This window comes from Anabrus simplex, chromosome 2 (genome assembly GCF_040414725.1).
Source record: "Anabrus simplex isolate iqAnaSimp1 chromosome 2, ASM4041472v1, whole genome shotgun sequence".
Lineage (NCBI taxonomy): Eukaryota > Metazoa > Arthropoda > Insecta > Orthoptera > Tettigoniidae > Anabrus > Anabrus simplex.
The window spans coordinates 236,130,460-236,156,597 of record NC_090266.1 but is presented as its reverse complement, the minus strand read 5'-3'; the positions used below and the strand labels follow the sequence as shown (position 1 = coordinate 236,156,597).

Here is a 26,138-nt window from a genome sequence, read left to right as displayed (position 1 = left end):
TTTCCACGGATCGTGTGGCTTAACTATCAGTTATCGTTTGGATCAATGTATCTCTATTTTTAGGTTTTCTATTCTTTTCCTGATTTTTGCTGTCCACGAATCTTACATTGCGCTTTCATTCATTGGAAAACAATAATATAAACAATTTCAATATATTTTTCACCACTCACGTTATGCACTGTGACTGGGTTATAATATGTTGTGACAAATTTAACTGAATTTTCTTGCCTATTTAGTAAAAAAGATGTCCGTGATTACATTGAAGAATTTTTTTAGTAAGCTCATTTTTGCTCCTCATTTGAAGTAGTTATGCTCTTCTCTGAATTCTATCGATTGGTCAATGAAGTGACGGAAAAGAACTCGCAACGACCACAAGATCCGAGTCGACACTGCTGTACCGAAGTAGCCGAGGTAGATGACCAACGATGGAACGGTAAGTTCAAGGGTTCAGTATAGACGACGGCAAATAATTAAATTTTAAATCTCTCAAAATAACAGAGGAACGTATTTTCGATTTATATGCATAAAGATGAAATATTGGTTGACAATTCGCATATAAAACGTAATCGTCGTTGCGCCAAGAAAAACCTGTATGTGATAATGTTTCAGCTTAGAAATATGACCAGAAATGTTCAGTTTTGAATGAACTATTATCAGCAAATTTTCATTCTAAGACGTATAGCCTATGTGCTGCGGGTCAGTGTGTCTCCACTCAACATTGTCACGTACCGGTATTTCGAGGCGTTTCAGCATTTTCGTTTTAGTCAAATGGGGCATTAGTGCGTTCTCGATCCGAAATTGTCACAATTACGAATAGGAAAACTCAGCACTGATGTAGCAAACAGTAATTTTGTAAATAAGCACTTGAATTGTTAACGAATTGTTAAACCTCCGGTTTTCATCTTTCACAATCGTCTGACCCTTGTTCTACAGACATCATATCCACCGTTTATGAATACAATCCTACTGTGGATGTTAACAGGATCTATGCTTTTGTCATCAGAAAAAAGTATCACTATACTGACCTCCTCTCGTAACCACTCATTCAGTAACTGCCTTAATTCTCAACTGTCGCTGTTCCAAGCTTCTGGTTCAAGGTCTGTCTAGGGAGGTCAAGTCACGAATGCTTCTTATGGAGCCGCCATATTGGGTCTTTAAGCGAGCGTAACCAAAGGCAAGTGTATTCGAATTTAGAGGATTTCGGTACCGTACATTGAAATAAAAACAAAATACCAACTATTTTTCATAAAGAATTTAATTGGGCATCTACTAGTCATGTATATATAACTGTATAACACTTACATGATACGAATACATTCACAGCTATTTGAATAGGAAGATAATTAACAGAGCCTGAAAGTCTTTTTTTTTCTTTTTTGAGAAACAAGAATCAACAGAAAAACTCATGTCTTACTCTTTTACTTCCTTACAACTTCGTCTTACTGTGTTTCTTATTAATATCATCTGTCAAATACGAAATCTTATTGACAGAAACATAGAAATCTGTACAGTACCTATATCATATTATGATTACCGGTACATGAAATACTGAACTTGAAGTACTGTATTTAAAGTACTAAACGACGGTTGTAATAAATTACCTTCAGCATTTTCTTTATTAAGAAAGTAATTACTGATACTGCGTTTCTAAAAGGTTACCCCAGTATGTTGGCACACACTGAATGCCTCTTGAGTTGAGTGCATTAAAATTATGTATTGTAACTGTTGTTATCCATTCATATGGTATTTCTTTGGGTTCTAAGGCAAAAATATTCTGCACATATGCAACAATTATGATGTTCTTAGCTACTCGTAACTAGTTTATTGATAGCCCATGCAGCTGTATAGTACAAAGTGGTGGTGGTGATTATTGTTTTAGGAGGAAGTACAACTGGACAGCCATCCTCTATAAAAAAAAATAAATAAAAAAAAGTGGTTTCCCATTTTCACACCAGGCAAATGCTGGGGCTGTACCTTAATTAAGGCCACGGCCGCTTCCTTCCAACTCCTAGGCCATTCCTATCCCATCGTCGCCATAAGACCTATCTGTGTCGGTGCGACGTAAAGCCCGTAGCAAAAAAATAGCTCTATAAACACTAATCAGAAGAAAACAAATGGAAAGGGACCGACACTTCGAAAAATGAAGGTATCGGCAAAAGAAAGATGAAGGCCGCAAAGTGCGTGGAAATGAAAAACTTCCTAGGCCTCGAATGCGCTAATGCCGTCGTGGTCGGAAAAGAACAAGTGTTGACCAGGGGAGGTCGGATGGGCTAGAATAGTGAAAGCAATGTCAAGACTCAGCTAAGGGCCTCATGGTCACAACCCAAAATAGATTTTCTCCCCGTGGGTGGGGGCAACAGGACAACGCCCACGGTCTCCCCTGCCTGTCATAAGAGGCGACTGAAAGGGGCGTCAGGCGCTCCTAACTAGGGAGCGTGGGTTGGTGACCACAGGGCTCTTAGCCGAGTCCTAATATTCATGCAAATAATAATAATAATAATAATAATAATAATAATAATAATAATAATAATAATAATAATAATAATAATAATAATAATCAAAAATAATAATAATAATAATAATAATAATAATAATAATAATAATAATAATAATAATAATAATAATAATAATAATAATAATAATAGTTAAGAAAATTAAAGCCATTGGTAGACACGATTCCATAAGAAATAGAAATTCAGTCACAATTAAGGTTAGTTAATCTAGGTTAGGCTATTTTAGGGATTACATTAGGATATTATGTTAGACTACGGTACATTAAATTACAGTAGTTGGTTAGTGCGAGTGAAGCGAGTGTTGTGATCTTTAAGTATTTTTCCAGCCATATAATGTACTCTATAGAGCATTTAAGATGAATGAAATTTAGTTGTAAATAATAACTACAGTACAGTATAGGACTGCTATTATTAATTAAATTGTTGTAATGATGGCCAGCTGGACATAAATTGTTGGTTTGAAGTGATAGGCCTATTGTTTATTGTGATTATAATTGGTAAATGAACAGGAACAAGCATTTCAAATATCTGTGAAACATTTCTACGTTGCATGTACGGTTAGAATGATACTGTCTGTAGTTTACATGAAAAGGAATGGAATGAAATGGCGTTTCGCTTTTAGTGCCAGGAGCGTCTGAGGACAAGTTCGGCTCGCAAGGTGCAGGTCTTTTGATCTGACTCCCGTAGGCGACCGGCGCGTCGTGATGAGGATGAAATGAAGATGATGACACATACACCCAGCCCCCGTGCCAGCGAAATTGACCAATTATGGTTAAAATTTCTGAACCTGCCGGGAATCGAACCTGGGACCCCTGTGACCAAAGGCCAGCACACTAACCATTTAGCCGTGGAGTCGGACACATGAAAAGGAAATTTTCATGAACATCAATACTACTATTACACATTTCCTGTTACTTTTCTTGCTTGTTTTGAAAGACAATTCTCTTTCTTTGGGAGGTTTCCTGTTATAAGTCAAAGACTTCCACGGATTAGGGACGTAGGAAATTATTGGGATGGAATTCCACTTGAGTAGTTTCCGTCCATCTGCCCTCTTTAGTTCAAATTGCGATTCTTCAAAATGATGCTAGAAGAAAATACATAATAAGACCTATAAATGCAAAACATCGTTCATATAAACATGCTATTATTCAGGAATAATACGAATGTATAACTTCACTAACCTCGCACAAGAAGCAATTATCTGTAGGTTGCCATTTGTCACGCCTGCAGTTTTGTACCCACTGAGCTCTCCTTTGCTTATCTCTCGGGAAGCGAAACACTCTAATTCCGTCAGCTGTCTTATTTTGACAATGTGGTGCGGCGCAGTAACCCGTTTTCCTTCAAAATACAAGTAACAACTCACATCATTACATCGGGCACGCCCACATAACAACAATATTTGAGACCCAATATGGCCGCCACCGCAAAGGATTGTGGTAGCGTGACCAGACCTCCCTAGACAGACCTTGTTCTGGTTTACCGACCTGACCACAATCTATCGGTGTGACTAAAAACTGACGTATATAGAAGTTGGAGCGAGCTTCATTCCTTTGTTTCTGAGCAATAAAACAGGATTACTTACTTTTGACTAATCGTTCTTTTTTATTCACATTATAACGAACCCGCATAAAAAATGGTAATCAGATAGTCTCTGTACATTGTCACACACTGGACTGACGAGCAATGGTATCCAAATCCATTACTGTTAAATTAGTATCTACAACAACAACAAAAAAAACAACACCATATTTATATATATACATAATCCTTTATTTACAAAACTGACACAACATAAAACAGAGTATTATACGATTTTTATTTTCTGATATAATTGGTTCCTTAAAACAAGCACAGACCAACGCACAGCCGCCTCGCCAATCGTGGCTAGGTAGCTTTCCTTGAGAGCAAACCTCTTCTACAACTCGGCTATCATGCCCGGTATGTCCGACTCCATGGGTAAATGGTTATCGCGCTGGCCTTTGGCCACAGGGGTCCCGGGTTCGATTCCCGGCAGGGTCGGGAATTTTAACCTTAATTGGTTAATTTCTCTGGCACGGGGGCTGGGTGTATATGTCGTCTTCATCATCATTTCATCCCCATCATGACGCGCAGGTCGCCTACGGGTGTCAAATCGAAAGACCTGCATCTGGCGAGCCGAACTTGTCCTCGGACATTCCCGGCACTAAAAGCCATACGCCATTTCATTTCATCCCCGGTATGGTACCTCTTGCACCCAATAACAATCCGTAAACGGTGACAGAGTTTATATGATACGTTTTCATTTTTTCCAGGGGAGGGGGACACGTTAACAACTTCCTTGAATATAAAAACCAATATAACGTCAGCAAAATTAAATTGTTTACAGAAATTTCCGGTTATAATAGATGCTAGATGACTGTCAGCAAGTTAAGTTGATGAAACAGTCTGGTATGATATTAACCAAATGAACATCAACTTTTTCAGAATCTAGGGGGGCATGCGCCCCCCCCCCCCCCTCCTTGCGGGCACACATGCGCGAAAGTCTTTTGCAATAAGACCGCGAATTATGTGACGGCGAGTATTCGTAAGCAATGAGCCGAATGGATAGTAGCGGATAACATGTCCTAATGTTACAATCTTACCGCAAGCACGCCTGCAGTGGTTGTTTTCCTGGCTTCTACCATACAAGCTTCTTACTGGAGCCACGTCTACCGTCATTTTGATGCGTTCAGTACTACTACTAATTAATTCTACTACTTAATTACTACTTAATACTTGGATTTACGATATGCGGCAAAGGAAGCTGGACCAGATTGTGACCGTTCATCACTATGCCATAGGCATGTTAGGAGGTTTAGTCAATCATATATGCCGTTTTCCGCAACATTCTGCGACATATAATGTAATTTGCAGTCTACGTGCCGAACCGGGATGTGAGTTGCGATACGCCAGCCCGAAGGGAGCAGTTTCCTGCGCTGTATCGAGAAAAGGATAATGTATTACCCCGGAACCTTGAAATCGGGCTCTCACTTGTGCGAGCCAGGAGGAGAGATGACGCTACGCGTGGAAATGTAGGTTATCGGAGAGTAGGCTGAATTAAGGTGTGTTAACCCCCAAGAAATAAATATCCTTTAATAATTCAACACCGCATTCGTTGGTGCCACTTCACCATAATTAACTAAAAAGAGGAAGAAGAAGAACACCTTCGTCTGAGATAATCTATGGAAATTTATGAGTCAGGTCTCATTCGAACCGATGTATTTAATGCTAATTGTTGATGCATATAAATGCAATACTTTAATAGTGGATCGGTAATGACGCATGTCATATGGTGGTACGCAGACTAAAGATGAGTGCCAAGATCTGGCAACATGAGGAAAAAAGTGGGAGGTCTTGCGAGATTAACCATTACGCATGAATTTATAAAAGGACGCATTTCATATTGTGATTGACCCGCTGATCGTATTGATTTTAAACGAGATCAGTATAAAATAGAGGTCACGAGCTATAATTTGATCGCTTTCACGTCACTGTAAGATTCCATTTACAGGAGCTCAATTTCGATCAGGGGCGTGGTTTGCCTCCTCCACAACCACTCAGCCCAGATACTATAAATAAGACCCGGACTTAGATGCAGGCTCCCATTGTAATTTGTGTAGCCGCAGTACTCATGTGTTAGTAGTGAACTATGGACATCAGTGTATGAAGTGCTGTGTTGAGGAAGAAAACCACATCAATGCGGTGTAAAATATCGCGAAATAAGCCATGTGGTACAAGATAAAGTACAGTTGTGATGAGTAGAAAACTTATCTCAACATTTAATCTTTTAAATATCGACGATAGTCAGTCATGGCTTATGATGCAATCATCAAAGGAAGGGCAAACGCATTAGGTTGTTTAGAAGTAGTGAGACAGCCAATTACGTTCAGTAATTAATGGTGAACGATCTAAAGCATTTTAAGAGTGAGTGACGTTCAGTAAAGTTAAAGAACGGTATTCCTGATAAAATTAGCGTTTGCATACTCCATGGACACTCGTGGTGATAATTAGTCAAACTGTGTGATTAATGGGGAAATGAATAGTGATTATATAAACTTGCCACTATTTGGCTTATTCTATTTAAAGTTATTAGTGGATCTAATCACCAGTAAATTCTTTGAAAGCACATAAACAGTGTTTGGTAACTGATTTTCCATTTTTGCCTTATGTTCGTGAGTGATCATCGAACCCGAGAACTGGAGCCTACAAGAAACGCGCCTAAGTTCCTGCAGTCATTTCTTCAGGGAACGTCTAGAGACTCCAATAAGAAGACCACAGTTCGAGACATGAATCGTGTCAGGATGAAAAGGAACCAAGGACTATCAAAGACAGGAGCAGTCATCATGATGGTTTAAAATCTCAAGTGTGCCTCGAGATGACAGCAAACCATATCCAGCATTCGATTAGTACATTTAATTTAAATATATTAAACCACGAGATTTGCATGCCAGTAGCAAATTTTAATTTGTAAATATTAAAATGTTATAATTAATAATATTAAATGTGGGGAACACTATACGCGTGTGACTGAGAAAGGATTATTTAGTATTTTAATTAAGATTTCTTTGTGATTTAAGAATAACCTTTGATATTTTAGTGGGCTTATTTGCATTAATTAGTATGTAGATCCCATAAATTCTTAGTGCATATGAAGCACTTATTTTGAGAAGAATAGCGCTTTAGCTAAATTTATAATTTCTTCGTAATGTTACTATCTGGTAAAGGTTTTCATAGTAATTTGATTATAGACCATATGTTTGCTTCAAGGTGATTCAGGTATTTATAAATCCCATATAATAATAAATGATCATTGAAGATGTTCAAACCGAGGTAATATGTGAATTATATAGATACGTGAGTGAAATTGAATTAGTTAAATAACCTGTGAGAATGGCGTCCTGTCTGTAAATTAATAGAACGGATTTGAGATGCAGTAGTATGATGTGGGATAGTGAGGCTTGTGAAATGTTTGAGATGTTGAAATGATAAATAATTATAATAATTATGGCCCTCGTGATGTATTGAATTAGGCTGAATATATAGCCAGATAATAAATAATAAGAAGTGGTGACTCTCAAATGAATGCGTACTTGAGAACGAGCCAAGATAAGAGAAAGAAAAAGAAAGAAAGAAAGAAAGAAAGAAAGAAAGAAAGAAAGAAAGAAAGAAAGAAAGAAAGAAGGAAGGAAAGAAAGAATACAAGGTGTCTTTGTAGCCGCAGAGCAGGACACACTAGCTCTTGTCATAGAACGACGGATTTACGATGTAAGGATTTGCACGGTCTGAAGGGAGACTGTGTTGTTCCCAAGAGTCTTAACATCTACCTGCAAGCCTTCTTTCATTCACCAGTGCAATATTGATTCCATGCTAATGATACGTTATGAGTAACGTTAATAATTTTATGATTTTGCGAAGGATGGATTCCTCCCCATTTTGTATGTACTAAATTTGCTCGTGATAGGAGTTTCATATTTTTTATCTCGGAAGCTGAAGAACGTAGGTTCGACTCACGTTGGAACCATGGATTTAACCTGATACTATGGCTTGATTAGGACATATCTTCAAGATGTATTGTATGCTATATATTTGATATTTTTCTATGTAATGTGTTTACGTGTTTTATTATTCCCAATTGTTTTATGGTGATGGGTTCGATACCAGCTTTGGTTGATTTTACTTTGAATATAATAAGAATAGGTAAACCCAGGATACGCGTATGTGTTCAGTGTAATATGTAATTGTTTTGGTCAAATAGACCATGTGTTTCATATACGGCGATGCAATCTCGTGTGGGAAGGAAAATGTACTAATAAGATGCATAAACTCTACAACCATGATAGTTAATTAACGATATGATTTAACGAGAAAGTGACATCTATGATCAGCCTATTTAAATAATAGATACCATCGAGTATCACTATTATAGATAAATACATTTACGTATGTGAAATATGTATATAATATCAGTGTGTATTACTCAAATGATTTAAGGTATGCCAAGCGACAACTACAACTGTGAATAAACTGAAAGGACGTTAAGGCATACTGTATATAATTATTGCTTCAGTCTTGATTATTTCTTTGTTTATGTGTTGTAATATGGCATCATCTCGTGTACTTACCGAGTGATTTTTTCAGTATAATAAAATGTTTTGCAAATATTCTCAACAAATATTCTTCTCATTTAACAATATTCCTGTATTCCTTTTACATTATAGAAAACCCTATTCTCGTTATATTTTATGTAGTGCCCATTTTTCTCTTACGAACATTCCATTGCCCATATGCTTTTGAGCTCTAGCCGTTCACGCAATGAAAGTAGGGAGGACGAGACTTCGAACCCGGGAAATGACTTCCGAAGGTTCTCATCCAACAATTCCATTTATACATCTGTTTTTGAAACCGAATTATGTAATTGTTGCCCTGATATGCCCGGGATGGTTACAATCAAACGTAAGTAAATGAATGCTAAGGACAATAGATGTAACGCTAAGACAACACTACTTCTTGTTTGTTCCAGTTGAAATACCCCTTCCTCTAACAGCAAACGCTCCTACCACAGCTAAAGGCTTCTCTACTACGGTTATCCCGGGAAACTCATTGGGAAGAAGGCTTCAACAAACCTTGGAGACTTAGGTAAGCTTTCGAGCGATAAACTTCAACCGGTAGCGAATTCAGTGGGACAACAGATTAATACCTAGCAGTCTAGACCTCGCACGAGCAGATCGTAGCTTGTTACAAACTCCCTGTAAGCAAACTATTTGTAGTCCGTCGACAAGTAGATTCGAAATATCAGTGAAGAGGTCGTTAGCCATCACAGTATTTCTCTTAGCAGAGAATACTGACTATATATTTTAAAACTAAAGAACAAGCTTGCTTTCTCTACTGGGAAGTACGTGGAACAGAAAGGTCTCAAAAGCAAGTGAAACAAATACTTGTTTTTGTTGTTGTTGTTGTTTTCGTTAGAACAGCATAACTAGGGCAGTAAAAAATGAAATGGCGTATGGCTTTTAGTGCCGGAAGTGCCCAAGGACAAGTTCGGCTCACCAAATGCAGGTCTTTTGATTTGACTCCCGTAGCCGACCTGCGCGTCGTGATGATGATGATGAAATGGCGATGAAGACGACACATACACCCAGCCCCAGTGCCAGCGGAATTAACCAATTTTGGTTAAAATTCCCGACCCTGCCGGGAATCGAACCCGAGATCCCTGTGGCCAAAGGCCAGCACGCTAGCCATGGAGCCGGACACTAGGGCAGTGGTAGTTCGATTATAATAAGACTTTATTCCAGTATTTTTTATTTGTTTCCGAAGCACTGGTCACTCCATGGATGTTTACAATATTTCAACAGTATGTTCAATGAATGTAAAAAGATGGGTTCTATCTCTATCGCTGCACGCTAGTAACGTAATAAGCACTCAGATAAGCCAGGTAGTCTCGAATGGGGTTTAATTCCTGCTCCTCCCACAGCCAACATCCCGTGAACTACCTCTATAAGTACCGACCACAACCAATGTTGCTTAATTGAGGAAATTTCTTGAAATCCAGTGTTTCAAAAAGTCTAAACCGTCATTCTTTGCCTCATTACATTATGATTAAATGTGCATTATCAATCCAAGCGAATTAAGCATTCAAATTGAAGTATTGATCGATGATCTACTGGAAGACAGAATATTTCTAAGTTCAATCATCGCTGCGGCTTGTTTCTTTTACACTTAATTGGTGCTTCTGGTTCTTCTTTGTAGTTAACAATAGTGCTTCCTTTAGGCATGTTCACTATACTTTGTAATATCGTGAGATTGTGAATGGCACCGGGCGAGTTGGCCATGCGGTTAGAGGCGCGCTGCTGTGAGCTTGCATCCGGGAGATAGTGGGTTCGAATCCCACTGTTGGCAGCCCTGAAGATGGTTTTCCGTGGTTTCCCATTTTCACACCAGACAAATGCTAGGGCTGTACCTTAATTAAGGCCACGGCCGCCTTCTTCCCACTCCTAGGCCTTTCCTATCCCATCGTCACCATAAGACCTATCTGTTTGGGTGCGACGTAAAACCACTAGGAAAAAAGAGATTATGAATGTTATTGCAGGCTCTATGGTAGTTTATACAACTACAGCTCTTCAGGTATAGGTTGGGGATAACCACTTAGGACTTGAAATACACTGACTGACAGAGCAAATGCAACACCAAGAAGGAGTGGTTCGAAAGGGATGAAAGTTGGGAAAAAAACAGAGACGGCACGGACGAATAATTGATGTTTATTTCAAACCGATATGCAGGTTACACAATGCGCACGGCATCGACTCAGTAGGATGTAGGACCACCGCGAGCGGCGATGCACGCAGAAACACGTCGAGGTAAAGAGTCAATAAGAGTGCGGATGGTGTCCTGAGGGATGGTTCTCCATTCTCTGTCAACCATTTGCCACAGTTGGTCGTCCGTACGAGGCTGGGGCAGAGTTTGCAAACGGCGTCCAATGAGATCCCACACGTGTTCGATTGGTGAGAGATCCGGAGAGTACGCTGGCCACGGAAGCATCTGTACACCTCGTAGAGCCTGTTGGGAGATGCGAGCAGTGTGTGGGCGGGCATTATCCTGCAGAAACAGAGCATTGGGCAGCCCCTGAAGGTACGGGAGTGCCACCGGCCGCAGCACATGCTGCACGTAGCGGTGGGCATTTAACGTGCCTTGAATACGCACTAGAGGTGACGTGGAATCATACGCAATAGCGCCCCAAACCATGATGCCGCGTTGTCTAGCGGTAGGGCGCTCCACAGTTACTGCCGGATTTGACCTTTCTCCACGCCGACGCCACACTCGTCTGCGGTGACTATCACTGACAGAACAGAAGCGTGACTCATCGGAGAACACGACGTTCCGCCATTCCCTCATCCAAGTCGCTCTAGCCCGGCACCATGCCAGGCGTGCACGTCTATGCTGTGGAGTCAATGGTAGTCTTCTGAGCGGCGGCCGGGAGTGCAGGCCTCCTTCAACCAATCGACGGGAAATTGTTCTGGTCGATATTGGAACAGCCAGGGTGTCTTGCACATGCTGAAGAATGGCGGTTGACGTGGCGTGCGGGGCTGCCACCGCTTAGCGGCGGATGCGCCGATCCTCGCGTGCTGACGTCACTCGGGCTGCGCCTGGACCCTTCGCACGTGCCACATGTCCCTGCGCCAACCATCTTCGCCACAGGCGCTGCACCGTGGACACATCCCTATGGGTATCGGCTGCGATTTGACGAAGCGACCAACCTGCCCTTCTCAGCCCGATCACCATACCCCTCGTAAAGTCGTCTGTCTGCTGGAAATGCCTCCGTTGACGGCGGCCTGGCATTCTTAGCTATACACGTGTCCTGTGGCACACGACAACACGTTCTACAATGACTGTCGGCTGAGAAATCACGGTACGAAGTGGGCCATTCGCCAACGCCGTGTCCCATTTATCGTTCGCTACGTGCGCAGCACAGCGGCGCATTTCACATCATGAGCATACCTCAGTGACGTCAGTCTACCCTGCAATTGGCATAAAGTTCTGACCACTCCTTCTTGGTGTTGCATTTGCTCTGTCAGTCAGTGTAAGTTGCTATCCAAGCACTTTTCTTGAGTGTGTGGAGACTTTTGGGACACTGCCAATGTCAGCATAGGGATTCGAACACCGCATCTCTGCGATAGAACATCCCAGTCCCACAATCGAGTGCGGCTTTTCGGTGCAGGCTAAGAAGGTGAATTCAAAATTGAAGGCAGAATGACAATAGAATTCTCTTTGCTGCTGAAGTGGTAGAAATGTTTTGTATGTTATCATTTCGTAAATTACAATCCATTAAGCCAAGATAGAGGTTTGGACCTCGATGGAGGGTGTCTAAATTTGACAACTTCATGTCCTTGGCTTACGGCACACTAAATAAATATTCAGGGGCAAGTATTATTATTATTATTATTATTATTATTATTATTATTATTATTATTATTATTATTATTCGCTGTGTGGGTTACTGTAGTCATGCCATAGTTCGTGAATCATTGACCACGGCTGAGTGATATAGGAAGTGGTCCTGAAAGTCGGGATATTAGCTGGTATGCAATAAGAGTAGGTATCTCCGAAATATTTTGAGTCATTTTCCCCTTGGTCACAGTCCAGGCTAGGACTATACAATCCACTGCTGGTACCTAACGCGTAAGTGTACGAAAATGCTGTGTGGCTCCAAGCAAGGACTGATGCAGGCAGGGAATTGTACGTAGATAAAAATTACAGTGAGAAATAAATAATTGTTCAATCGAAGAAGAAGTCATGGGAAGAAATCGGTACAAACCTCGCAAGGCTTGGTTAAGTAGCAGGGAAACTTTCTGAATAGCATTAAAATATCTTAAAAAGTGAGGGAAAATAAATGAATCGTGTTTTGGGTAAATAAGGTGAACTCATAGTAGATTCTAGGAAAATTTTGAAAATCTTCTCAACGTAAAAGTAATTCTTTCTCTTACATCGCGAATAACTAACTCATGGGGAGGAGGACAACAATGTTAGTGAAATTACTTTTGAGGAAATGGAAGGGATGGTAATAAAAACATCAACTGTCAAAGAGCAGAAAGAAAATATTATAGTAGACCAGAAAATATGAATTATATTGGAAAGGCAAAGATGAAATGGTTTCAAAGAGTAATTAGATCAATATGGAATGTTAGTGAGGTACCTTATGATTGAACGAAAGCAACAATTGCACCTATGTATAAGCAAGGCAACAGGAAGAATTGCACGAACTATCGAGGTATTTCATTGATCAATATAATAGGCAAGGTGTTCACTGACATTTTGAAAGGGGAGGGTGTGTTCAAGTTTGATGAAAACCAGTGTGGTTTCAGACCACCGAGGGGCTGTCGGAGATCAGATTTTCAGTATGCGCCATGTAATTGAAAAATTGCTAGGATAGGAATATAGAGTTACGTTTATGTTTCGTCGATTTACAGAAGCCATATGACAAGCGCACTGAGGATTTACGGGATTATGGGTAGATTATTAGAATAAATCGAAGGCATTCATGTTGACAATTTGTTTCCAGTAAGACTTGATGCTAGAATAAGTTGTAGGTTAGACAAGGCTGTAATATTTCAGATTTGTCATTCATACTTTACACGTATAAAATGGTAGGGAGTGATTCAATTAGGTGGGAATTTAGTAAGCAGTTTAACCTATACCGGCGACTTCGTCTTAATAGCAGAATGTGCCTGCAATCTAATATCGCAAAGCATAAAACTGGGTGCAGCGGGTATAATGTGAACATTAGCATTTTCGGGACTAAAACGATGTCAGTAGGGATGAAACCTATGAGAATTGAATATCAGGTAGGGAATACAAAATTGGTACAGGTAGATCATTTCAAATATTTAGGATGTGCATTCTCCCACGATGATATCAGTTAGTGAAATGCAATCAAGAGGCGGCAAAGCTCGCAGTTTCGAGAAAGAAGGCAGCTCCCGGACCGACTTTGCTCTACGGGACTGAAAGGTCAGTGGACTAAGGATATCTGATTCAAAATTATGATTATAGTAATTAATCATGCACCTTATCTGTCTTTAAACTCCTGTGCCTGCACATGCACACTGTACAACTTATAGAAGTAATATTCAATAATTTTGAATATTAAGTAAAATCTTATCCTGGCCTGTGTATGCCAATTCCTTTAAATCTATTCTTTACTGTTTTGCTAAATTTTTAAATGTATTATTGAAATGCCATCTACGTACTGCTTGTTGTAATTGGAATGCAACTCGGTTACAGGCATATGTAATAAATAAATAAATAAATAAATAAATAAATAAATAAATAAATAAATAAATAAATAAATAAATAAATAAATAAATAAATAAATAAATAAATAAATAAGTTAGAAGTAATAGACATGAAAGTAGGGAGAATTATCGCGTGTACGAACAGGTGATAACAATGGTAGGAATCTACTCGGAATGGAGAGATATAGGGGTTAAATGTTAGGAACGAATTCTATGGATGAAACTGGATGCATAAATTGTTTTCTGTGGTGTTGTCATATGAGGAGAATTGAGGAGAATAGGTTACCTAGGAGAATGACGGGCTCGGTCATGGAGGGTAGGAGATGTAGAGGGAGACCAGTACGACGACGGTTAGGCTCAGTTTCTAATGGTTTAAAGGTAAGAGGTATGGAACTAAACGAGGGACCTAGCTCGATAGCTGCAGTCGCTTAAGTGCGGCCAGTATCGAGTAATCGGGAGATAGTGGGTTCGAGCCCCACTGTCGGCAGCCCTGAAGATGGTTTTCCGTGGTTTCCCATTTTCACACCAGGCAAATGCCGGGGCTGTACCTTAATTAAGGCCACGGCCATTTCCTTCCACTTTCTAGGCCTTTGCTATCCCATCGTCGCCATAAGACATATCTGTGTCGGTGCGACGTAAAACAAATAGCAAAAAAAAAATAACGAGGGCACAGTGCTAGCTACTAATACAGGAATGCGGAGGCGTTTACTAATACAAAGGGTTGCGTCTGAACACTGAAAGGCCTAACAGTCTATATTGAAGAGGTATTTTGCTTTTTAATCTCTTACTGTCCCATTCATAGTATTGTTAATATATTGAATTGCTGTTTTGTGGGTTGGGCAGATCGGTCAGGTTAATGAATTGTACGGTGCAAACATAGAGGTAAAAACATTCATTGATGGCCTCCAAGGACCAATATGTATAAAAATAACATAATTGGCACGTCCCAGTCGGACCCTATAATTAGATCGGAGTAAAGTGGGAGCGAGATGCAAGTAACGCCCACTACGGCATACCTGGCTTGGTGTAAAACAAGTTCACTTCTACAGTATATAGCTGCGACATTTCACTTTAGAACCACGGAAAATTATTCTCAGGACAGCCGACGGTCGGGTATGAACGCACTCGCCTCCCGAATGCAGAGTTGCTCCTAGGTGACCTATTCGGTGAAGAATACTCTTCTTTTATTCCATAGCCTAAAGGGGTATGGTTGGCCACTTAGATGATAACGCCCTCTCTCAGCCCAAACAATGTGTAGGAGTGATTTGAGAAGGTATCGAGGACTATGAAATCTCGGCATTTTCCATACTGAGGAAAATAACAAGCCACGGAAAACCATTCTCACTACAGGCGACGATAGGAACAGCCCACCGCCTCCTGAATGCAGTAGCCACTCTGCTCAGTGAAGAAGACTATTCTTTTAAGCGTTCATTTCGTACCTTGAAGGGGCACGGCGAGTCTCCTAGAGGAAAATGCCCTCCTTCAGGCCAAGGATATTTATATCGGTGATTCGAGGTGCAGAGAAGATGAGCGGCCGTGGCCTAGAAAAGTATCTGTTCTGGCATTTGTCTTAGTACAGAAGAAAGGAGAAGCATTCTCACGACAGCCGACATAGCGCGAATGTTGGGCTGCAACGCTAGACAAAAGTAGCCGCTGTTAAGCCGTAGCCTACTCCACTCGGTGAAAAACTTCCTACTACTATGCTACTACTACTACTACTACTACTACAAGTTTTCATTCCATCCCTGAAGGAGAAGGCGAGTCTCCTATATGGTAACGCCGTCTCTCAAGCCAGGGAGATTTGTTTCGGTGAAGGAGATGTTCGAAGAAGGTGAGGAGCTTGGCGGCCGTAGCCTGTACAGTACTAGGAACTTTCCCGAAATTCGCCTTAGTGCAGGAGAACGGAAAACCATTCTCAGGACAGCCGATGGCGAGGAGGAGCCCCTCGCCTTCTCCAGAATAGAGAGGCGTAGGGCCACGGTAGAGCCGTGGCCACTCCTCTGCTCGGTTGGTCGGTCGCAGTGTATATGTGTCGGACCGTGGACAAGTCGTGGTCACTTGCAGGCGGAAGCCCACTCTGTAATCGCCGACCGTGAAAAGTTAATGAGGACTCCACTTTAACTAAAAGTGTTCCGATTCAACAACGAGTTGTAGTGCTACGGCCCTACTGACTGTGCCAATTTGTGAGAAACATGTTGACAGGTGAGGTAAACTCTGATTACAGTAGTACGTTGGCTTCACCTAACAAATTTGTTTAATTTCACCTCTCCTCTCTTGGGCATGATTTAATTCACGAATAGGGCTGTTTTTCTGAAAATGTGTAGGAAGAAAGTGTAGTCTTGTTTACGTTGTTTTTTTTTATTTGCTTTACGTCGCACCGACTTAGACAGGTCTTATGGCGACAATGGGACAGGAAAGGCCTAGTTTTGGGAAGGAAGCGGCCTTAATTAAGGTACAGCCCCAGTATTTGCCTGGTGTGAAAATGGGGAAACTACGGAAAACCATCTTCAGGGCTGCCGACAGTGGGGTTTGAACCCACTCTCTCCCGGATGCAAGCTCACAGCTGCGCGACCCTAACCGCACGGCCAACTCGCCCGGTCTCTTGTTTACTTAGTGGATCTGTTGTAAAATGCATTTAATTTTTTCAAGTTGTAACCCTATACCCAGTTTCTGATATAATTATTCATGTTGAAACCTCATTTAGCCCAAATTATGCGATTTTGTGCAAATATCTCAACACCTTTTGCTCTGTTCGAAATTTTGGCCCACTTTGACTTAATTCAACGTTCCCGTAATGCTCTACGTCTAGTTACTCACCGTCTTATTGATGCTTCTCCTATGTGAATATTTCTCTTTTCCTAAAATAGTATTTAATCTTTAGTCAGAATTCGTAGCATAAATCTGGTACGTCGACATTTTAGGCTAAACTGTAGCTGGTAATTACTGATGATGTTCTAAATTTCCCTGTTATTATGTCTGCACTGGCCGTTTTTTTTATTTCAGAAAACTTTGTAGCTTTATACTCCTTTGTAATGTTCTATGTATGCATTAACAGGATGTATAATATTTAGATTATTATTTATAATTGGTATTATCGTCTAGCATTACGTCCTTGTAAAATTATTTATTTCAATATACTCGTAGTTCACTTTTAGGCTGACCCTTCTTCCTAGCTGTTTGATACAGACATGTGTCACGCTCATACAAACTGGGTTCTATCGCAGGCTCGCTATTGGTTTTCATTATGTGCGCGAAGTTTTCAAATTACATTGAAGGCTTTTATTTCATAATTCGGAGTCTATTTTTTTAATATTTACGCTAGATCCTCGGCTTCCTTGTTTCTGGCCTAGTCCCTACGCATCCTTTCTTTTTCCTTCCGGATAAATTTGAAGAATACAATGATACAAAATTAACCTAATTTACACTGCCAAACCCAAAGTCTGTGCATGTTTTATGTATGAGTCATCTCGTGAAGTTCAAAGACTGTCACAATTGATTTAAAATCTTATAGGTTCCACTTATTTTCAATACAAATACAATGTTGTCAGATGTTTTTACAACTCATATTTAATTAAAGAATGATCAATATTATATAATATTTTGTCGGTTGGAAACCTAAGCTGCTGTTTTGGTTTTGGTGCTATCGGTGGTGAAAGAATTACAGGACCATTTTTTCGAGAATACGGTTGATTCTGTTACTTATGTGAGTACCATACTAACCCCCTATTTCAGAGAATTGACCGATAGGGAGCATGATTTTGCATTTTTCATCGGCATCCTGCTATTGTTAACACTGCGAATAATTCTATGAAAGAAATGTATAGATTTATTACAGAACATAGTTATTAGCAGGGAATTGTAGCCCCCTCGGTTCCCCAATATATCCGCCTGCGACTATTGTCTCTGCGTTAAATTAAAAAAAATGACGCGTACAAGACGAACGCATAAACCAATACAAGAAGTGAAATATAATATTCGATAGAAAATTGCCGGAAATTCTCAATGTGAACTGCTGCGAGTGATGAATAATTTCCTAACCAATTGCCAAAATGTGTGGAGAATGAACACCACCTTTCATAATCTGGTAAGTAATGAACTTAAAATTATGTTGCTGTTATGTGGTTTCCTTTCCCGCCAATGACTTCGACTCGCACGTGATAAACGGGCGCGCGCTCGCCCACAGTAAAAATACCGTTCGTCGGAGTAAAGCACATCTGATCATCCTGTATTATGATATAAACAATATCATTTTGATCCTTATAGTGCACAGATTACATCTAACAGCATTTTGTGTTCACAATTGATATTTTGTAGCCTTAGCGGCACAAAGATTGGTTGAGTGCCATGAGAGTGTACAGTGCTGACAAGAGTTCATTGCTTTGACACCTTAATTTCTCAACTTCGCTTGCGTCGTACAAGAAGATTTAAGTATTCTCTAAAAGTTACGGAATTACGACCTGTATAACGTTCTGCAGCAAGACTACCGGTGTTATTTCTGCATAATTTATAAAACAGTTTCTTCCTTTTAGGTTTATTTACACTGACTGACAGAGCAAATGCAACACCAAGAAGGAGGGGTTCGAAAGGGATGAAAGTTGGGGAAAAAACAGAGACGGCACGGGCGAATAATTGATGTTTATTTCAAACCGATATGCAGGTTACGCAATGCGCACGGCATCGACTCAGTAGGATGTAGGACCACCGCGAGCGGCAATGCACGCAGAAACACGTCGAGGTACAGAGTCAATAAGAGTGCGGATGGTGTCCTGAGGGATGGTTCTCCATTCTCTGTCAACCATTTGCCACAGTTGGTCGTCCGTACGAGGCTGGGGCAGAGTTTGCAAACGGCGTCCAATGAGATCCCACACGTGTTCGATTGGTGAGAGATCCGGAGAGTACGCTGGCCACGGAAGCATCTGAGCATCTGTACACCTCGTAGAGCCTGTTGGGAGATGCGAGCAGTGTGTGGGCGGGCATTATCCTGCTGAAACAGAGCATTGGGCAGCCCCTGAAGGTACGGGAGTGCCACCGGCCGCAGCACATGCTGCACGTAGCGGTGGGCATTTAACGAGCCTTGAATACGCACTAGAGGTGACGTGGAATCATACGCAATAGCGCCCCAAACCATGATGCCGCGTTGTCTAGCGGTAGGGCATTCCACAGTTACTGCCGGATTTGACCTTTCTCCACGCCGACGCCACACTCGTCTGCGGTGACTATCACTGACAGAACAGAAGCGTGACTCATCGGAGAACACGACGTTCCGCCATTCCCTCATCCAAGTCGCTCTAGCCCGGCACCATGCCAGGCGTGCACGTCTATGCTGTGGAGTCAATGGTAGTCTTCTGAGCGGACGCCGGGAGTGCAGGCCTCCTTCAACCAATCGACGGGAAATTGTTCTGGTCGATATTGGAACAGCCAGGGTGTCTTGCACATGCTGAAGAATGGCGGTTGACGTGGCGTGCGGGGCTGCCACCGCTTGGCGGCGGATGCACCGATCCTCGCGTGCTGACGTCACTCGGGCTGCGCCTGGACCCCTCGCACGTGCCACATGTCCCTGCGCCAACCATCTTCGCCACAGGCGCTGCACCGTGGGCACATCCCTATGGGTATCGGCTGCGATTTGACGAAGCGACCAACCTGCCCTTCTCAGCCCAATCACCATACCCCTCGTAAAGTCGTCTGTCTGCTGGAAATGCCTCCGTTGACGGCGGCCTGGCATTCTTAGCTATACACGTGTCCTGTGGCACACGACAACACGTTCTACAATGACTGTCGGCTGAGACATCACGGTACGAAGTGGGCCATTCGCCAACGCCGTGTCCCATTTATCGTTCGCTACGTGCGCAGCACAGCGGCGCATTTCACATCATGAGCATACCTCAGTGACGTCAGTCTACCCTGCAATTGGCATAAAGTTCTGACCACTCTTTCTTGGTGTTGCATTTGCTCTGTCAGTCAGTGTATTATAGTAAGCTCCAATAGCTTCAATACGTAGAGTGGCAAACAGCGGATTGTAATACGGAGAGCCATTCCTGTAAACGCAACCATCGTTGATAGAATCTGTATAATTTCTTTATGTATTCATTTCATTACAGAATCTGCTCGAATGTCCATTAAGGCATCCAGGCAGTTACTGTCGTTCACGTTCAAAATCTCACGAAGATTTCCAGCGGTTAAAGTAATTCTACCACAAGGTCTCCTTTTGATTCAACGGGCTCCTTGTAAACAAGCTGTCCGATTATTCCCAGAGGAAGCAATCGAGATATGTGATATCAGGTCATACTACTCTAGTAAACAGCAGTTGACAGAAACAGGCCCAACGAAATACAGTGACCGTCATAATTTTTCGGACAGGCAGAGTACCTTTAAAATAAAAAAGAGATTAATAGCAAACATATATAGTTTAATTTTGCTTACTTCAGAATGAATAGTTACACATACAGATACCAAGAATAAACATGCACTTCATTTCATGATACACAAAAAGTTTGAAACTTATGAGTGTAATTACAACAATACGAAATTGTCTGCTCATAAATATTCGGACAAAACAAAAATACAACAAAAATATGAAGGATGGAGTCCATGTAGGAATATTAATACTTCGTGATTCTTCCCTTCCTACGAATAAACTTCAGTCAGGCGGCTCGGCATGCTCTCCCTGAGTTTTCTTGTGGTAGAATGAGACAATTTTTCCCACTCCTCTTGCAGTCGTCTCTTCACATCAGCTTTGGAATTTATGGGAAGTTGCCGGATGTTGTTTTCCAGTATATCCAATAAATTCTCTGTGGGGTTAATGTGAGGACTTTGTGGGGAAGGATTCACAACTTTAGGACAGCAGTACAACAACCACAGCCGTACATTATAGGCCGTATATTTCGGGTCGTTGTCCTGATAAAATTTAAAACAGTCCCCATCTCCCATATTTTCTGCATCTTTCTTGAGGTTGTTTGTTTAAAATCGGAAGATACTGGCGGTGATCCATGATTCCGTCTCACCTACCCCTTGAGCCGACAGACAGCTCCACACCATAACATGTCCCCCTTCATGTTTTACCGTTGCCTTCATATTTCTTTCTTCAAACTATTTATTGGGCTGTCTCCACACTATGATGCGCCCATCTGTGCCAGAAACGTTGAATTTCGATTCATCGCAGAAAATTACAGTCTTCCACCAGTTCATATCTTTGCCATGATGCTCCTTAGCAAATCGTTGTCGCTTGAGCCTATTTATTTTGTTGATGAAGGGCTTCCTTCTTGCAGTTCGCCCGCGGTAATCACCTCTGTATTACACCCTCCGGATTGTACTTGCACTGATCTTATTTCCAAACTCACTCTCAGCTGTAGCAGCAATGGTTGTAGTAAGACGTGGATTTCTTTTCACTTTTCTTACTACTGCCCTCTCTTCTCTTATAGTAAGGATCCTCGGGTGACCTGTATGTAGCAAATTTTCAATTCTCTCTTGAAATTTGTATCGGCAGTTAATATCGTTAACAGTACTTTTCTTCACGTTCAGAAAATCTGCGATTTGTCGACATGTTTTCCCTTTTTTCATGATGGAATATTACTAATTGCCTTTGAACAAATGTACTGTTCTTTCCTCTGCGCCCCATTTCGCTCATGAGTCGTTGCGTCTGCATTGTGCATGAGGAAGGCACTGACTGGGACCTGCCTGCACAGCGCATAACAAGTGCAAAGCATGCCCTGTCCGAAAAATATTGACCTGCAAATTTTCGTATCTCAAATAAGTAAAAGGTATTATTACTTTTTAAACTCATCTACAAATCGCAATTGGATAATTACAATACCTACGAAGTGCATTACATTCAGAGTTTAGTAATTTCGAATGTATAACCTGCTCTTCCTTTAAAAACAGGGGTATTACATGTATAGATTATTCTATCCGACACATTCTGACTGTCACTGTACATTTATAAACATCCTGTAGTGTCAAGAGCTGACCTCGGCGAACATACTTTCCCTAGCTCTTGTATTAATATGTGTACAGAAAATTTTTCAACGCCCTGTATATTAAAGAATAAGACGAGACATTGGTAAAGACCATAGTACAGAATGAGCTACAAAATGTATCACGCTGATTCTTCTGTGCAAGAGCCTGCTCAGTTATTGTATCAAAAAGAAGTGTATTTAAAACTAAATCCATGGCATTACAGTCCTGAAGGGCCTTGGCCTACCGAGCGACCGCTGCTCAGCCCGAAGGTCTGCAGATTACGAGGTGTCGTGTGGTCAGGACGACGAATCCTCTTGGCCGTTATTCTTGGTTTTCCAGACCGGAGCCGCTATCTCACCGTCGCATAGCTCCACAATTCTAAGCACGTAAGGTGAGTGGACCTCGAACCAGCCCTCAGATCAAGGTAAAAATGCTTGATCTGGCCAGGAATCGAACCCGGGGTCCTCGGGTAAGAGGCAGACACGCTAGCCCTACACCACAGAGCCGGCAAGAAGTGTATTAACCTGAAAATTATTTGGAGTGAGGACGGAAAATGCGAAAGGAAAAGCATAAAAAGTTTTGTCGGTGTCAACACCGAGAGTCAAACAGCGGATCTGTAGCTTTTCAGTCCTATCGTGGATCTAGATATTCATGAGAGTGAAACAACAAAAGACATGGAGTCATGGGATCAGCTTCATAGTGACCACGAATTAAGAACATGTTTGTAGGCCTTACCTCCTTTCCTTTTCGGTCCTTCCAGCGGACCCACTTGTTGAGGCCTGGACGCCAGTACTCTAGCATGTACTCCTCAGCGTATTCCTGGCCCATTCCATTACCGAAACGACCTTGGGTCTGTACTGAAGTGATGATATGCATGACGTGCAAGTTCACCTCGAGGTACTCCTGAACTTCCAATTTCACCATATTTCTAGGGCACCAAGCGCCTCCGTTCTTGTCGTGGCACAATCTGAAACATATAGATAGAAGTAATGGTGTTCAGACAAACCACAATAGATTGAATAAATATTTACTTAATATAACAGACAATTAGGCCTGCTGCCATTTCTTGATGGATACAGTACTTTTGTATCCATCTCTTGGCACAGGCCAGAGTAAAGTGTAGCTTCCACCGAAGTCCCAGTCTCATCCATGGCTGTGACAATATGGAAGCTGCTGGGGTATGGGTGGTGCTGAGTAATGACATTCAGAGCACGACTAGTGCATGAGTGTTATGAAAGGTGTTGCTCATAGGGTCAGTCGTGATGCAATAGCACTTTCTGACCCAGTGAGGAAAGCAATGGCAAACTACCTCACTCCTCGTCTTGCCTAGTACGCCTCATTTTGGTGCTGCCATTGGTTTTTGCGGTTTCCTTATAACCGCATAACCTTTGGTGGTGCAATTTGAGGATCCAACCAGCCTCTGGGCTGATGACCTAACAGACAGACAACAGACAATTGCAAAAACTGTAACATTGGCTACCATGGCAAGGAGTGCTCATTCCGACACTTTGCACTCGTAAAACAATGAAAATAATTCTTTCGAGGGATGATATCATTGTTCCAAAGAAGAGATGACAGATATCCTCGGACCTGAATCAGAATTCTTTGAACTAGGAGTTTCATACATTTTATTTTAATGTTATCAGATATGAAGAATACTGAACTTTGTAAACCCATAGTGAAACCCGTGTACCCTAACCTGGAATCTATGCATCTTTATCCAGATATGAGTTATAAGGAGAACATACTGCGTAGAGATTTACAAAAGCCTCGATGATAATAGTTCATTATAGATACAAAAAGGAAAATGTTCAATATGAATTTTAAGTTTACCAAAACAAGTACATCCCCTGTATGAATCGACTTAATAACTTCTTCTTCTTCTTCTTCTTCTTAATCTGTTTACCCTCCAGGGTTGGTTTTTCCCTCAGACTCAGCGAGGGATCCCACCTCTACCGCCTCAAGTATTGTGTCCTGGAGCGTGAGACACTGGGTCGGGGGATACAGCTGGGGAGAATGACCAGTACCTCGCTCAGACGGCAGCACCTGCTATGCTAAACAGGGGCCGTGTGGGAGGATGGGAAGTTTGGAAGGGATAGACAAGAAAGAGGAAAGGAAGCGGCCCTGGCTTTAAGTTAGGTACCTACGGGGGGTGGCAGCTAATCACAGTAACCACTACACCACAGAGGCGGACTGGCTTAATAACTTTGAGATAAAAGGTAACCCATATGGCATTACTGCCCGTATGTACCTTAGACAAACAAGGGACCGCTACTCAGCCTGAAGGCCTGCAGATTGCGAGGTGACGCGTGGTCAGTATAACGAATCCGCTCGGCGGTTATATTCTTGGTTTTCTTAACCCTTGCCATTATATCGCCGTTAGAAACCTCCTTCGATTTTCTCGTGCAAGCTAAGTGGACCTCGAACCAGCTCTCAGATCCAGGTAAAGATCACTCGAGGCCGCTGGGCAAGAGGCAGGCTCGCTATCCCTACACCCCAGGGCCTGCTATATTTTAAAGAACACTCAACGACGTAATTTTACTCTCATACAACGTGAATCACATCACTTTCACAACAATAAACTCTCTTTAGTTTACTGCTATTTATATACTGGGGAATTCAAAGAAACGTTCAGCATTTTCCAAATGCACATTACCGAATATATTCGACTAAAGGGTGATGTAATGTTTGAAAAAATGCTATACATCGCACGCACACAGATGTATCTTATGGCGACGATGGGATAGGAAAGTGCTAGGAGTGGGAAGGAAGCGACTATGGCCTTACTCATGGCACAGCCCCGGTATTCGCCTGGTGTAAACATTGGAAACCATGGAAAACCGTCTTCAGGGCTGCCAACAGTGGCGTTAGAACCCACTCTCTCCCGAATGCAAGCTCACAGCTGTGTGATCCTAACCGCACAGCCAACTCGTCAGTCAAAATACTTCCTACTTGACACGGAGTACAGATTTTTCTAGTATTCGAAGTCGCAGCTCTAATTCCTGAGGAAAACTAGAATTTGAACATCGAACCGCCCTTAGTAAAGAAGAAACTTCATGTAGAGATCAACCGAGAATGATAGTTGAAGTGCACTTTACATTGACGTACGTACTACTCGATTAAATGCTACATCTTATATGTTACAGTACTTACCGCTCGGCAGACAGTCTGCACGTAGAAGTTGGTGATGTGATACGCCTAGGCTTCAATAATATGTTCGCTAAATAGTTTGAAGTGGGCATTACCACACGAGAGAGTAGAGCATTCTCGCTTTCAAGTACAGCAAGCCCAGGCCACATATCGATTCTTCATCTCGCCAAAGAAACGATGGAGTGCGGGCAAGAAGGCACTAGAGGAACGAGTGTGGTAAAATCACGATTTATTGCCATCTATGTCCTTCTCTCAGGAAATTATCTCCCAGTGAATAATTACGAACCAAGAAAGTACTTCACATAATTTCCTGAAGCACGCTCACATCGTAGACAGAGTCAAAAAATAACGAAAGTGGATTATTAATTTGCTGTTATTCAAATACGTCACACAGTAATTTGGGGGTGAGAAGCTCTGACACAGTGCTCGTTACGTTGGTAGTGGATTACCTAAATTCATATGCCTAATATTACAGAATATTCTTCAGTGGGATGAAGGAGGGTTGCTGGTGAGATGGTCTATCAACTCAACTCCCCAAACTAGTGTCCCAGGGACAAATCTTACAAGTTCTTCACTACGGTAAGGGTATCTATCCAGCCTTAGAAATCAACTGTACTTCAGTAGTAAAGGGCCACGATTGCGTTAAAGTCTCCTCTGGATTATAAAATTTAGGGTGAAGCCGTACAAGTATTAACATGTAATTGAATTTTCATCGAGAAAA

The 26,138-nt window shown here is 41.7% G+C and overlaps 1 protein-coding gene across 2 annotated transcripts in view; it reads right to left on the bottom strand.

The window, feature by feature from the left end:
• The window catches only part of Ddr (discoidin domain-containing receptor 2), a 2,443,951-nt gene that overhangs the window by 1,213,299 nt on the left and 1,204,514 nt on the right, over positions 1-26,138 (bottom strand). For both annotated transcript variants that reach the window (XM_067140519.2, XM_067140518.2), the window contains one exon: positions 23,003-23,234. In XM_067140519.2, the coding sequence (XP_066996620.1) occupies positions 23,003-23,234 (232 nt within the window). The remainder of the gene's footprint in view (positions 1-23,002; positions 23,235-26,138) is intronic.